This window comes from Podarcis bocagei (genome assembly GCF_964188305.1).
Source record: "Podarcis bocagei genome assembly, chromosome: 6".
Lineage (NCBI taxonomy): Eukaryota > Metazoa > Chordata > Lepidosauria > Squamata > Lacertidae > Podarcis > Podarcis bocagei.
The window spans coordinates 75,458,555-75,474,917 of record NC_138130.1 but is presented as its reverse complement, the minus strand read 5'-3'; the positions used below and the strand labels follow the sequence as shown (position 1 = coordinate 75,474,917).

The following is a 16,363-nucleotide window of genomic DNA, read 5'->3' as shown; positions in this document are numbered from 1 at the left end:
ACATTATGCTTACAACTGAGCTCTAGCATTTTTTAATAATCAGATTTTACTTTTCCTGCATATTTTAAAGCTACCTAACAAGAATATTTTGGAATATGAAAATTTCAGAATTCTCTTTGGTTATTGGGGTTTAGTCTAATAATTAGTCAGAATTTTACTAGAATTCTACTACTTTGGTTTGCAACTGTATGCATGCTTTTAATATAAGCGTAGCCCATTATGGAAATAAGTTAAGTTTAAATCAGGAACTCAAGTCCAATTAACTGAAATCTAGTATTCTATCTGAATCTACAGCCTTAGTCACCCTTGTAAATCATAATTACTAGGCTCTGTGCAGCTCCAAGTAACATTTCATGCACACTCAAACACTACAATTAACAGTTCTGCCATTCAGAATTCAGTACCTTCCTCTTCTTTTAAAGTGGTTGTGTTAGCATAAAGGATCTGACATAATCTGATGTTTCATTCCAAACAGAATGGTACATGCATATTCCTGACTATTAGTAAGTTTTAAAGGGATAACAAAAACATTTTCCAGACCCTTGCCCGCAGGATAAAATCCCCTTGTCAGCCCCTGTCAGCATTCTGAAAGTATGACACATGTGCACAATCTGTGTTATATCACCCCTCCCTCCAGGCTATATGACCATTCATTGCTGGCTCGGGTAAGAATAGCCTTTGCATTTTCACACCCTTTCATTTGTGTGCCATTTCTGAATCAACCTGCTTTCACAAAAAGGAACAAACTCTTATACAGTAGTTTCTCAAGCAGAGTCCATTGGGATTTCTATGTTGATATTCACTGGGCAAAAGAGGGTCAGTTAACAAAGGCTGCTTCAATTCACAGAAACATTTCCCACTGTATTAACTTTAAAGAAAGTGGCAGGTCTGGGAACAGAATGAGACAGGAGTCCTTTCTTCTTCTTTGTTCTGAATATTCTATGCAGTGACAATTAGGTGAGTGAGTGAATTGATTTGTATATTTATCAGTTAAAGAGTATTTCAGATGTATGGATTATTTGTTTGGATGCCATTTTTAAACGAATATTCTTAGTAGCCTGTGATGCACTTCTTTACCTTTGGCTTTGTTTCTGTAAAAGTGTCTTTTCATTCTGCCCCATTCCTGATACCGAAATTGGTGAATAATGAAGTGTTTGATTTAGTACATGTCAAAAGTAAGGCCACTCTGAGACAGGATTAAGCCCAAAAGGCTTGAAGGCCCCTGCTTATCATTGAACTGGGCTATTTAAGCCTATTTTTCACACTCATTTTTGACAAGATGGCTTTTACCAGTCATTTTCAGATGGCAACCCTTTCTTCTGAATGTACCACACCTGGTGAGACATTAGATCCATGTCATCATGTATATTTCTCATGTACCGGAGAATGATTTCTTAAACAATTCTCTATGACATGGTAGATTTCAGCTGATGAGGGTACAGTTGGAGGTAATTGCCACTATGCAACAGTAATGAACAGAAGCCAGCTGTTTTGCTATATCAAAAGTGGTTGCAAAATCTGGTCTTCCTTTAGGAACCCCTTTTCTTCAGGGGATGAGTTTCTTAGGCTTATTTTTTCTCTCCATCAGTCTTGCTTTTCTTTACTATTTACAAATTAATCTCTTTTCTTCCTCTTTTTCCTCTTGCGAGAGGGCAACTGGGGGTGGAGACATGGTATTAACCCCTGTCCTTTGCAAACATGGGTTCAAACCCTCACTTCTGGAAGCAAAGTTGCTTAGGGGAGCAGCTTGAAATGGGCAGGGAAGGGTTTAAATATCCTCTCCCTTCTCCACTCTGCCCCTCTGAAGTGGATTTTATTCACTGAACGAAATAATGTTGAGGGTTTAATAGGCATATTTAAGTTTCATATGTAGTTACACCCTATATATATTTCAGGAGTTGTGAGTTGCATACATACTATCGTCTGTTGTCTGGTTATGAATATATTGAACATATCTGGGGACTTGGGAGAAGGTGTTTGCTTTACACCTAGAAAAATTGCTTATGAAACGTAAACGTGGGTGGGGTTTTAAATTCTTTAGACCTCTTATTCCAGAACAATTTTGCCTTTCACACTTAACATTTTAATTGCAGGTTATGAATAAAGGTGCATTCAGAAAGGGCACAGTAATCAAATGCAACTGTAGTTCTTATCCTGGGAGGCAATGAATGGAGGTGGGTGGAAATTAACATAGGTTATGTTGAAAACACTGGGGTAACACTGGTGAACTAAAAACAATTGCTACATGAAGTGTGAAGTGGCTCCCAGACTTAAAGGAACTGTAGCATTTCCAATGAGGTCCTGGTGGTTCTCGAAAGTGTAGCCCACTTGGCGGTGGTGGCAGTGAGACACTGTGAGGATTCGGAGGTTTTCTGCAGAGCCGGCTCTACTGTTACCCAACAGCCTCATGTGGCAGATGCTGGAGTGGGGGTGGGAGGAGAGAAAGTGTTTGAGAGCAGAGCTAGTCTTCTCCCCTTAGGGAGAGTGTAAGATGTTGCTTTACCTTTGTGAAATCTGATTCAGCTGCCATTCCAGCCAGTTTCTGTCCAAGTCATGGGAGGGCACCATCTTGTCCTAGGCTTTGGGGAAGCCCTCAGTTTTGGTTTCTTAATTTGAGGCTAGGCTGGCCAACAGCTGTGTCGTTAGATGCCCTTCCCTTCCCCTGGCAGTTAAGTACATTTTACCCCACCTCCTCACAGATGATAATGTGGGTGCCAGCTTAATCATGGTGGGTTTCAGGCACAGCAGTTGCATACAGTAGCATTTGCCAACCATGTGCCCTCCAGATGTTTCATCTGGACTACAGCTCCCATCAGCCCTATCATCATATTTGACAGGCTCCATCAGGCCTCTTTGCTCACTCCATCAGCTCTGGTGTGAAGGCCAGCTCCATCAGACACCTTCTGTGCCTGAACTGTAACAGCGGGTCATTATAGGAGCAACTGTTTAAGAACTGGTGCCCGAATTTTGGTTATGATTTCCCCGCTCCCTCCCTGTCCCTTTTCCCTTGGATGTTGTGGGTTTGTTTATTGTCAGCCTGAGAGTAGGGACTGCCTTGCATGTATGTAGCTCTGGGAGCTGCTTTGCCTGAAAAGTGAGATCCAAATGTAGTAAAAAATAAAAATAAACACAAACCTATAACCAATGTCTTAAACAATATTGCTAGATTTTCTCCCAGACATAGTGGAGCTGTAATTCCATTGGCATAAGGCCATCCGAAGCATTCATTTATCAATAATTAAACTGCTATGTTTCTCCTGTGAGAAAGTTAAACAAACCATTACTTAAGCTGGCATTAAAATTGGTTTTAGTACTGGTAGATAGTAAATATTTTGATCTGTACATCCACAACTAAATATAGTTATGCAGACACTTCTTACTTCATCTTCCATATGTGTTTAAAGGGGAATGTGTAGGAACATACATGTTCTCCTGTCTGTATTTCTGAAGGCACTTGGAAAGAACACTGAACTCTTCATTATTGGGAAGGCGAAATGGTTGGCATGATTACCTAATTCACTTTCTAATTAAGGAGGCTACGCACACCTCAAATCTTAGTGAATTTCTATTTTTTGCCTAAGCTTCCTAATATTTTTTAAAGCTGAGCAAGAAAATTCTGAACTGAAGTTTTCCCAGACTAAAGAATTTCAACATTTCACAATGGGGGAGGCGGAACATGCCTGTATCAGCATCTCATCTGCCTTTCTATTGTGCCTTTTCCATTACTGCAGGTAACATTAGTTGCAAGGGGATGACAGAGCGCATTCATAGCATCAATCTCCACAACTTCAGCAATTCTGTGCTCGAGACCCTCAACGAGCAACGCAACCGTGGCCACTTCTGTGATGTGACGGTCCGCATCCACGGGAGCATGCTGCGCGCCCACCGTTGTGTGCTGGCGGCCGGCAGTCCCTTCTTCCAGGACAAGCTGCTACTGGGCTACAGCGATATTGAAATTCCTTCTGTGGTGTCAGTCCAGTCAGTACAAAAGCTCATTGACTTCATGTACAGCGGGGTGCTACGGGTCTCGCAGTCAGAGGCCTTGCAGATCCTCACAGCAGCCAGCATCCTTCAGATCAAGACTGTGATTGACGAGTGCACCCGGATTGTGTCACAGAATGTGGGCGACATCTATCCAGTGATCCAGGATTCTGCCCAGGAGACACCGCGAGGAACTCCTGAGTCAGCCACTTCAGGACAGAGCAGTGATACAGAGTCCGGCTACCTGCAAAGTCACTCACAGCACAGTGTAGACAGGATCTATTCAGCATTGTATGCCTGTTCTATGCAGAATGGTAGCGGAGAGCGTTCATTCTACAGTGGAGCAGTGGTCAGCCACCATGAAACAGCGCTGGGACTTTCCAGAGACCATCGTATAGAAGACCCAAGCTGGATTACACGGATCCATGAGCGCTCACAGCAGATGGAGCGGTATCTCTCCACTACTCCAGAAACTACACACTGCCGGAAGCAACCACGTCCAGTTCGGATCCAGACCCTCATGGGCAATATTCACATCAAGCAAGAGATGGAGGATGACTATGACTACTATGGACAGCAGAGGGTACAGATCCTAGAGCGAAATGAATCTGAAGAATGCACTGAGGATACAGATCAAGCAGAAGGCACTGAGAGCGAGCCTAAGGGTGAAAGCTTTGACTCAGGAGTCAGTTCCTCTATTGGCACTGAGCCTGATTCTGTTGAGCAGCAATTCATAACTGGTCTAAGCCGAGAAGGTCAGCAAGACCCTCCTCAAGCAGAACAAAATGATGCTTCTGCTGAAGGCATTCAGCAGCAGCACATAGATGCCAACTCTTCCTCACCGGAGAGAGGCAATGACATTGAAAGGGACAGCTCACTGCTCACTGTAAGCAACAGTACTGAAAAGGGGACTTTGCAGCCTTCTATCACTACGACTGTTGCCCAAACATTGCCAAGCACCCAGCTCTACTTACGCCAGACAGAAACCCTCACCAGCAATCTGAGGATGCCGCTGACCCTGACCAGCAACACACAAGTCATTGGCACAGCTGGCAATACTTACCTGCCTGCACTGTTTACTACACAGTCTGCTGGCAGTGGTCCTAAGCCTTTCCTCTTCAGCCTGCCCCAACCCTTAGGCCAACAGACACAGTTTGTGACAGTCTCCCAGCCTGGTCTGTCAACCTTTACTGCTCAACTGCCAGCCCCACAGCCCCTGGCTCCTTCTGCAGGCCACAGCACAGCAGGTGGGCAGGGTGAAAAAAAGCCTTATGAGTGCACCCTCTGCAACAAGACTTTCACCGCCAAACAGAATTATGTCAAGCACATGTTTGTACATACAGGTAAGTGTGTGCCTCTTATTTGTGAGGCTGTAGGCTCAGAGAGGAAAAACCTTTATAAATATGCAGTCGGTTAGAAGAGATATTCTTCTACTTAACACCCTCATGTTGCATTTAAATAATAATAATAATAATAATAATAATAATAGTCATATGATGCTGAAAGAATTCATAATTGTCTTTCAGCATCTTATTCTCATATATTGTAAAAGCACCTCAGTTTGTTCTCAGACAAGCGGAGAAAAAAAATCTTACAATTCTTCTGAAATGATATAGAAAGAGTAGGAAAGAACATTAAAAAGTCAGATAAAATAAGGCAATGAACAGGAAGGTAGGAAGTCTAATGGGATGGGAGAATGGGGCAGCTTCAGAGCTGCAAAGGCGAAGACTGCTGGTTGCCCACCTATGCAATACAGTAGCACATCTTCTTGAGAACAAATGAAAATTAAATGCTAGAACAGGTAAAGTTTTGTATCATAAGCAAGTTTTAGAGCTGTAAATATCTTTGAGAACTATTCTAAAACCCCTAAATGTAGGATCTTTCATGCCAAAAACTTTCATCATGAATCTGGATAAAAATAAATCCCAAAGTATACATTTTCCAATCTTTGTGGGAAGAAAATTTCAGTGACCTAGCTTGGAAAACTGATAAGTTTGAGAAGTGGGCACTAGCCTATGAAAAAGCAGGCCACCAAATACTGTCAGTTTTTAAGGTGATAAGGAGATCCTGCTCCTTATACTTTATTTTGTAATTTAATTTCTTGGCTGGGAAATTAATATAGTCACTTACCTGGCGAAAATTCACTGTCGAAAGATACAAAGTGAAAAATGTAACTTTCAGTGTAAACACACTTTTAACAGCATCTCCTTAACCTGTAGAGGGAAGCAACATAGTCCATTTGGTTGGGAAGATAAATGATACCAAAGGAAGTTATAGCAAGGTGCGGGGGGCGGTATAGTATGTTAGGAGACGGTGCCACACCTCACCAACTGTCACTTCTAAGATATATGTCTCATACTTCACTATGGATGCAGCTACAGCAAAGGCATGATCCCCTAATTCCATTTTTGATGCCTTGCTGTAAAGTAGCTACCAGTTGCTGCTGTGTGCTACACAGAGTGGGTTGAACCTTTAGCCAAGTGTTAACGTCGAAATGTATTAACCAGTGCTTTTTTCTGGGGGGGGGGGGACACAGGGGTACACATACCCCTAAACATTTTGTGAATCTAAGTTTGGCCTCATTGAGGGGCAGTATTTCAATATGAGTAGGAAAATGAGTACCCCCTAAACATTTTTTAAGAAAACAAAGCACTGGCATTAACAGAAAGGTTTCGTATGTTTTGAATAATATATTTCCCTTTATTAACATGATTTTAAAAAGTGTTTTAACTGATATTCAAAATTGCTAGCTAGCTAAATAAACAGTAATCCAGTGACGCAAAACTCTCTGGTCTGTATGTCCTGTGTTAAAATATAGCGTGCTCTAAGAAGGTAATCTAACCCAGCTATACATTAATATCCACAGCATAACAAAACCAACAATTCTTGTAGGCTGAAACAATACTGACGAGAAGGCCAAGAAACCATCACTCTGTTCTTCATTTTGGCCAAGTTACTTTATATTTGTGTTCATTTTCTGTTGTTTGAGAAAATAAGTTATCACCTTCAATTGAAGTAAGAGAGAAAAAATATCACATACAATAAAAGTAGATACTGATTTCCAAGAAAGCTCTCCTCCCTAACTGTTGTTCTATAATTATAACAAAAAGAAGTAGCTAATTCGTTAGAGAACTTATTCAGTGTTAATTTTTTTTCTCCCCGGTTCTCTTTCTCCCCATCTTTTCCTCTCTCCTTATGCTATAATGCAGGTGAGAAGCCGCACCAATGCAGCATTTGTTGGCGATCCTTCTCCCTAAAGGATTACCTAATCAAACACATGGTGACTCACACCGGTGTCAGAGCCTACCAATGCAGCATCTGTAACAAGCGTTTTACCCAGAAGAGCTCCCTAAATGTGCACATGCGGCTCCACCGTGGGGAGAAATCCTATGAATGCTACATCTGCAAGAAAAAATTCTCACACAAGACCCTGCTCGAAAGACACGTGGCTCTTCATAGTGCCACAAATGGAACACCTAGCACAACGGGCACTGGTGCAAGGGCTCTTCCCACTGGAGTGATGGCCTGCGCAGAGGGAACCACATATGTCTGCTCCGTCTGTCCTGCTAAGTTTGACCAAATTGAGCATTTCAATGACCACATGAGGATGCATGTTTCAGATGGATAAGTAAAATCTATTCTGTTATGAACAACAACAAAGCCCAACCAGAGAAACAACAACAAAAAGCTATGGCACTAGAATTTAATATTTTTTTTTCATTTTTACTTTTTTGTTTGTTTATTTTCATTTCATTTTTGTACTACATGAAGAACTGTTTTTTGCCTGCTGGTACATTACATTTCTGGAAGCTGGGTGAATAGTAATTAGCTCAGCCTTCCTTTGATGGTGGCCTTAAGGCCAGATAGTGCTTCAAGAGATCTACTGGTTGGATCTCTAGCTACTGGCCTCTAAATACAACCCTTCTTTACTACAAAAAAAACTTTTTAAAAAATCTTCTTTGTCACTTGTGAAGAGCACTACACACAAAAAAACCCCAACAACTAGAGGAGAAATATGTTATGAAATCTACAAGGCCTACTGTCGTAAGTACACCGCTTACAGTGTTTCAATGGACAGAGTCACAATTCTGACCGCTTTGGACTTCACAGTATCCAGTTAAAACTGTGGAATAGAACCGTATGGTTGAGCAGCAACCACAGAAAATGGGCCCTATTGGATTCCACCATTAGTCTTGCTATCTTAAAAAAGGGCTGTGGAGAAGGGCAAGGGAGTTTGGGTTGGATGGTGTGGAGTCCCTGCAGGATGGGGAAGGAGAATAATAGGTTCCTCTTGTGGATTCTGTTCCATTCCACACATTCTGATTCATGATTCCCAACTTCTTTCCTCCCCACTAACATCAACACCATATTTCATCAAAAGCTAGGAACAATGAAGTAAGAATTGAGGTGAGCAAAGCTGGCTTTTTATGTAATTTATTCAGTGTCTTTGCTGAGCTATGGGCCTCAGCACAATCAACGGGACTTTTGCAAATATCAAAGAGAAACAGCAAAAGGAAAAGATTTCAATATTTTTTTTCCCACCTAGTGTTCTAGATACACGAAAAGGATTAGCTCCCACAATCTTTGGGGGTAGGTTTGTTTCTTTGTTTTTTTAAAAGGCTGCATCAAGATTTATTCTTGTGGAGGAAAGTGACGTAGAAAGTGGGTGGGAAGTAACTAAAAAAAAAGTTCTCAAGATTTTTTTTAATTCAGAATTTTATAGAGGGACAGATGTGGTGTTTACCAGATAGAGTGCTGATTTTTTTAAAAAATATATTTACCACAGTATTTGTGTAAAAAAACAAAAAAAACAAAAGTGTAACCTTGTTAAAAGTAATTTTTGTTTTCTCTTTTGTTTTGCATACACTGCCACTAATATCTGCTCAGTTACATAACTGAATATATATGTGTATGGTGTGCACATGTATAAATATATGCATATATATTTATACGTGCGCGCACACACACATATATATCTATATCTATATATATATATCATTGTAGATAAAGACTGTTCAGATTAGGAATCCTACTTCCAATTAGCAAGAGAGGAAAAGAGAACGAGGTGATCCTGATGTCTTGTTTCAACAAAAGATAACGTATCAACCTTTTTCTGTTATTTTTCTCTGTGCTTTTTAGTAGTTTGAAAATAGCAGTCTGGGAGTAAAGTGATATTATATGTGATTTTCCCCTCCATCATATTCTGCCCGCCTTGTAGTGTCACTTGAAAAGCTGTTCTGAATTTGAAGTTTGGTTTTATTTGGCTTTTAATTGATTTTCATCTAAGGTTCTGATGAAAGGAAATTGGTTTTCAGAAGCAAGATTTTAACACTATTTATCTGGCCTTTGCAATGGGAGTATTTGTTTTGCTCATAAGTCCTGAAGTCCCTAGGTGGGCAAAGTATGAAGATTGTTCTAACACATCCTGTTATTCTGTCTTTAATCTTCCGTAAATGAGAAATGGATCCAGTCTCTTTAGTTACTAAGATACCATGATTGTTCTTTTTCCTTACAAATACAGCTCATCTTCGTTATTTTTCATCTGCAAAGATATTAAAGTTTGGATAGGTACAGAAAGGTGTGGCCCAAAGTGGAATAAGGCAGGCAGGATATACATTAGAAATTCATTTCATTTCGTTTTATTATTAATGCACGGTATGTCCCCTAAGTTTTAACATCTTCCTAGAGGAGTTTTTGAGAATTTATCACCCAAGGTTGACTGACATGCTTTTAGTGCCTAGTTGAATTGGACCAATGTCTGACAAATCTCGTAAGCATTTGTCCTGTGCGGTAATTTCTAGTCCAAGCAAAGTGCCGTATTTTTTGCTCCATAAGACGCACCTTCTCCCGCTGGAGCCTTGGCAACGGGACAGCGCCTGCAGCTCAGTAAGCCTGCCTCCAAAGGCAGCAGCAGCAGCAAAACTGAACTCATCGGCATTCCTGGTGGCTGCACCAACAGCCGCCGCCGCTCTTTTCAATGAGCCTCATTCTCCAGCCTCAACATCTATCTCCCTGGGCGGTAGCACCCCTCATTCTCTCTCTCTCTCTCTCTCTCTCTCTCTCTCTCTCTCTCTCTCCTGGCATTAAGCTCAGCAGCTCCCCAGGAGAGAGGACACTGGGGAAGGGGGGTGGAGAGAGAGAAAGAAAGAAAGAGAGTGTGCTTGTCTAGATCAGGCGTTGTTGTTAATTTGTATACTGCCCTCCATCCAAAGATCACAACATAAAAATGCAAAACAAAAACAGAGCAAAAGTGAAGGTTGCCACCTCGCCTTGCAAACAAAACCCAAAAGTGTTGCCTGCCAGCCTTGCTTGCTCATCCAAGGGATAAAGAGACCTGTTTCCTCTACTTCTGGGCAACATCTCCCTCAGAGCCTTCAGACACACATGGGCATCTGGCAGCTAAGCCTCAGGGTATTGCTTGGCGGGAGCTCCCCGTCCCAGTTTGACAGAGCGCATGAGGGACAAAGTTCCCCCTCTGCACTGGCTCCTGGCTGCTCTCATGCAAGTCACAGAGTCTCTTGGATGGCGGGAACTCTAAAGAGTGTTCTAAAGCCTTCTTCCCCTGCCTTACATGGGCGGGGGACGCTCACACGGGCGCCACCATTAGGATGCTCACACGGGTGACATGCCACGCCCCCACTGCTCCAGGAACCAAAGTCCCCAGCTCCGCCGCTGCCAGGGACCACACATTTGCTCCATAAGATGCACAGATATTTCCCCTTCCTTTTTAGAATGAAAAAAGTATGTCTTATGGAGTGAAAAATACGGTACAATAATATGTAAAAGAAGAGACAAAGAGGAAATACTTAGATAGATTTCAAATGTATCCCTTTCTCAACCAAATTTGCTGAGACTGTATTCCTAAGCATGCTTATGTGGAAATAAATTCCATGGAAATCGGTGGGACCTATTCCACGTAACAGAATTACAGTGACAGAATTACTAACGTCTGTGGACTTTATGAGACACTCCTCCATGCTAGACAGCTTTATTCTTATTTATTTAATACTTAAATCTTCACTGTTCCTTAGGGTGAAAACGTTTGTTTTACTGTCTATAATCTATCTGGGATGAAGTGCCATGGTTAGGGGATATTGTCAGATTTCTAGGTAGCCACAGTTTGTATATGATTGTTTTAAGATCCTAACCAGTTACAATGAGACAGCCTATCACATATGATAAATATAACAATATCACGACAATATTTTCAAAGATGACATTGTTTCAACATTAACTTTTTAAAAAATGATTATTGGCACAAGTGAAAGGATATATACTGTTCTTATACATTATTTAAGCAATTTAGATGCTGCCCCTGTTACCAGTCAATAAATGCACGACATCCCAGTTCTAAACAAGCTGAAGGGAAGAAACTTTATCCCCACTGGGCTCTGAACTAAGGAAAATGTGTTTAAGATTGAGATTATAAATGTTGACTCACATTTTAGTAATTCACAAACTAAAGGCAAAAAATAGCTGCATCAGAATGAAAAGAGAAAGATCAGGAAGTGCACAAAAGTATATGACAGTGTCTTTTGGAAGAACATTATCTTCACTGAGTACAAAGATAATGTTCTTTGATTCACTTTAAGCAATATCTCAAATTTCTTCACATGAGGAGAAAAGGTAGTTGTCAATAACAGAGGGGGGAAAGAATACAATAAAATACCCTAATAATAAATTTAATTGAGGTGTCAAAAGAGGGACAAGTATTTGGAAAAGTGATGGGGAAGCAGTTTAGAATCAGTATTTTTTATATTCAATGTCCCCCTAATGTACTATCTCTACAGTGAAAATCTGTATTAAAATATCAATATATAGTAATCTGATGCTCAATCACAAATGAAAAACGCCCATCAGAAATTATGACATGGTTCAGACATTTACTAGGCAAGAATAGGCTTTGATTGGAGGAAGAGTAATTCAACACCCCTGCCCACACAACTGAAATAATATATATTGTGTATGCTCCATGCAGACTTTTATGTGCAGCTGATCCATTAATGTGATTTTACCAGTCTCCTGTCCTAGCAATGGAGCACCTGAATCACATGTTTCTTCCAGTGAATGGTGCAGAACAGAGACACTTGTACCACTTCACCCCATGAAAGCTGTTGCCACCTGTAAATGTCTGAATTAGGTAAATCAGATTTATGAAATTTAAATTGAGTGACAAGCTATCTAAATACAGATTTGATTTGTTAAAGAGCAATTCTAGAACTTGAATTATTTCCAGAGATTCAAGTTATGTTCCTGTGTCTGTAGTTTTGTACATTTAGCTACACACAATGCCTAAAAAGATGTAGTTTTGAATTAAGTTTTGCTATTGCCTTCTGGATTTTCCAAAACTAAAGTAATACAAAAGGGGTATTAGTTAGATGGTATCTATCCATGGGTACAAGCATGGTTTAGAGAGATGCAATCCAAAAGCTTTCTAGGGATGTTGTGTGGATACAGAGTTCTACTCATATGTAGAGCACACCCAGGTACTGAAGATAATGGAGCATCACCAAAGCTGTCTGTCCTTACTGGAACCAATGATTCAGACCACTCTTGCAATTATATTTATTTCTACATAGGCAGATTAAGCCACAAGGATTACTGTTAAAGAAACTAAAATTCAAAATTATATGGTTTTATATTTTCCCTTCTAACATGTATAAACATACAAGATCCATGTTATAGTCCCAATCTAACAAAGAGTGGTAGTTGGGGCTTAAGCACACCTAGTTTTGTTAGATTACAGCTCCTTGGTTAAAAAAAAATTCAATATAATTGGCAGTATACAAAAATTCCATATAGTTGTTTTCTAGCTTTACCGAATCCTAGTTTATTTACTTTACAAACTTTATTGCTTATTGCCAAAGGTCACCACAATCCAAAAGTCCTAATTATTCATGGTTCCAGTGTTTGTTTTGGCACTGAATTAATTCTATAAAACAATTCATGTTGTATTTTTTTTTGTTATGTTTTAAATATATTTGCACTTAACTTAATTGAACTTCCATGTATTTAATTACTAAAGGGCTCAATAACAGCACTAAAATAATCTTCCTTTTTATATTCTTTAAAATAGTCACTGAAAGCTTTGGATATATGAAGAATAGAAAACCCAGGTCGAGCCTTGTTTCTTTGCTGAGAAATGGGGAAAACCCTGGTTTGCATATAAGGTAAATGATGCTATTATTCTCTGGCCACAGGAGTTATTTCACATACTGCTGCCCATTTCAAGCCAGGTGGTGTTCAGGTTATAGAGAATGGACAGTTTAAAGCTATGTCCTCACAGAACATAACCACAGTGCAAGCCTAACCATGTCTACTCAGAAGTCCTATTGAGTTCAATGGGGCTTACTCCCAGGTAAGTGGGAGTAGGATTGGCACCTTAGTGCTTTATTGCATATTACAGTGTACTATATGGGAAAAGAGGATGACTTGCATTCCTGCTTTTTGCTACGTGTTTTCTTGTCTGAAAACATGCTCGTTCTCTTTTCAGGTTGGGTAACATGTACAGGTGCATTGCTCTCTGTCTCATTTTAGATCATTCCAAATTGTAATAAGCATTGCCAAGGGGGAAAAAGAGGGGTCCTGTGACATACAGAATTCTTGCATTTTTTTGCCATACTTTCTCCACCATACTGTTTCCCTTTACCCCAAATTTTACCCGGCAGTAGTGATGATAAAGGCTGTGGAATATAGTCTGCTGTAGTGTTCAGGGGTCTAATCAAATCTGCAGCAAGTAGCCTTTCTCATTGCCTCCACCAGGTAAATTTAATGGCAAATGTAAGGAGATCTGGGGTGAGGCCAAACAAATTACAAGCTGAATACAAACACTGATGGCTTTTGTTTTGCTTATAATTAGATTGAAAATTCTGAACTGTGGTTCCCAAGACCAAGTTTTCGAGATTTCTAGTTAGCATGCCCTGGGCCTCTGATGGTGGCATGATGTGTTACAGTCACGTAGACTAGCACACAGGGCAAGGAGCCAAAGGCTGTTTGGCAGTGACTGTAGGTAGTAGGTGAATTGAACTTAAACTGGATTTGGCATTTGGTATCTGAAAACGGATCAATTTAGGAACACCATTTGTATGGCTTTTAAAAGAGGACACTGTCATTTACTTTTGATGCAAAAAAATTCATTTCACAAAAGCATTTTAAAAAGCTTAAAGTTTAGATTAGGTATCAAAATAGCATTTAAAATTTCACAAGCAGTGCTGTTTACCCAAGAACTGGACCTGTCCTGACAAAAACTAGAAAATAAAATGTTTGGGTTCCCCACCCCCCATTTTCACACTAGTTCCCTACACCAATTATAGGAAGTGGCAAATGGCAGTAAAGGAAGATAAATAATACAAACATATTTGAGAAGAGAAAAGAACTTGCAATTAGCTAAATCAGAAATAAGTTCTACAACATAAATTAAAAGCTTGTTTTTTCAATTCTGTCATAACATCACAGATATTAAATTACTCATAGAAGTAGTGTGCTTGTCACGGGGGTTGCGGAATATAAGTTACCCATAAAAACTAGGGTCATTTTTGCATCTATTAGAACATCTTTGATAATACATGAGGATGGCAGACAAGAGTAATAACCGGCCACCACCTTCAGAACATAAAGCAAACTCCTGTTTTGAGTGACTGTAGTTAAGTTTTTGTTCTCACTGTTTTTGTTCTCTTTCCCTCATCCAATGAAAGGAATCTGTATTTAAGTTTAAAAGCTCTCCTGAAGCTCCCAATTTCCCTTCAAGAAAAAGTGTTTGCTTCTAGCATCACCTGTATGCCATTTCCCATTAGGAAGCTGCTTCATATCAGGTCTGACTTTTTGCTTCTTGAGTGGCAGTGGTTGTGCATGGTCTCAGGCAAAGAACAGCCTTTCTTATAACCTACAACCTAATACCAGAGATTGAAACTGGGACCTTCTGCATGCAAAGCATGTGCTCTACCACTGAGCTATGGCTCCTCTCTTTTGTCTGGTTCTTGCAGTGGCACCTTTATGAAATAGCCGGATAGGAAAGTGGGGGGGGGGGACATTTTTAGAAAGAGGGAGCAGAGGAGCACTGCAGTATGTGCTATCCATTAAATGAGTATTTATCCCAACTCCATCTACTGATGGGAGTCTTAACTTTTGCTTCATAAGGTTGTCCTAAAATACTTGTGCTGTAATAAAGTACCCAAGAAGTTTAGTGAGATTAAACAGAATATTATTTGGGAAGCAATTATATTGCAGCCTTATGTAGGATTGCTGCCTTAAAACAAACAGACAAAATCTTTAAAGAGGGAGTGTGTTATTTTTTATACCTATGTTGAATATATATTATTTTTAAATGTTCATTCATTTGTATGAAATGCTGCACATTTTGTTTTAGAACTGTGTGATAGTATGTGGGACAGCAAGGGTTATCTGTGAAGAGGCCACCAGCTGGAAAGTATTAGTGCTACTATTATAGTAGCTGCTATCTATTTGCACTGCACTGTGCCTGTTGGATGTCAGTCAACTAACTTAAACAATAAGTTAAACAATTCAGTTGTATTGGTGTTATCTTGATTTTAATTTTGCAATCTAAATCCCTAGTTTGGTCATATGTTGTTTATCAGTTGCTTTATCTGAATGTAGGCTTCACAATGCGAGCAAAAGACTACTGGCCAAATTTGACATGCCAGTGTCATGTCTGCATATGTTATCATATATCTCTCCAATCACATAGAAAGCAGATGAAGGGGGACCAATATAAAGGGGCATTTAGCTAAGGAGCCCCACAGGACAGGTCTGTTTTTAGTAACACAGATCTGCCAAATTAGTTCATTTGGCTCTAACTATCATTTGCAATAGATTTGAAGAGAATGGTCCATTTTCCTACTTTTCCATTCTTTTTACTTATGATCCGGAACAAGTATTGTACATTTTAGCACATTTCTTTTTTTGCAATAGAAACATTGCAACAGAAATATAATCCTAGAATACTACATTTTTAAAAAAAGTTCACATTATTAGAATTATACTATGTTGAAAGCAAGGTATTACCAGTGACAGAATTTGGTTTGCTATCTTTCTGCTAATTATTGCAAAAAGATCTATGTATAGCCATGCAATTGCACCATGGTAATAATTAGACATTGCAGCAAATTACAGATAATCCTTAAATTTGGGTGAAACAATGAAGCAACTAGTCTTACAATAGTACCAGCAGCAATGGAGACTGTTTGCAACTGAGTTATGCAATGTAGGAGAAGAATGGTGATAGTTTGCAGCCTCTTATGTGGTTAGTGCATTGATGATTTCCACCTAAACCAGTATTGCAAAAGTGCTTTCCCAGAGGGCTCATAATTTACCAGCTACTAAGAAAACAAGTATAGCACTTTGAATACTGTACAATTATCCTACT

General features: G+C 39.8%; 1 protein-coding gene across 19 annotated transcripts in view; it reads left to right on the top strand.

Annotated features, from left to right (window-relative positions):
* ZBTB20 (zinc finger and BTB domain containing 20) overlaps positions 1–15,952 on the top strand; it is a 487,687-nt gene extending 471,735 nt beyond the window's left edge. For 17 of the 19 annotated variants that reach the window (XM_081197924.1, XM_081197922.1, XM_081197917.1 and 14 more), the window contains 2 exons: positions 3,732–5,324; positions 7,191–9,983. In XM_081197924.1, coding sequence (XP_081054050.1) covers positions 3,732–5,324; positions 7,191–7,609 — 2,012 coding nt within the window. In that variant the 3' untranslated portion in view covers positions 7,610–9,983. Of the gene's footprint in view, positions 1–3,731; positions 5,325–7,190; positions 9,984–13,057 lie in introns of those variants that run through there. The other 2 variants (XR_014009073.1, XR_014009074.1) reach the window with 2 other exon arrangements.
* The last annotated feature ends 411 nt before the right edge of the window (positions 15,953–16,363 follow it).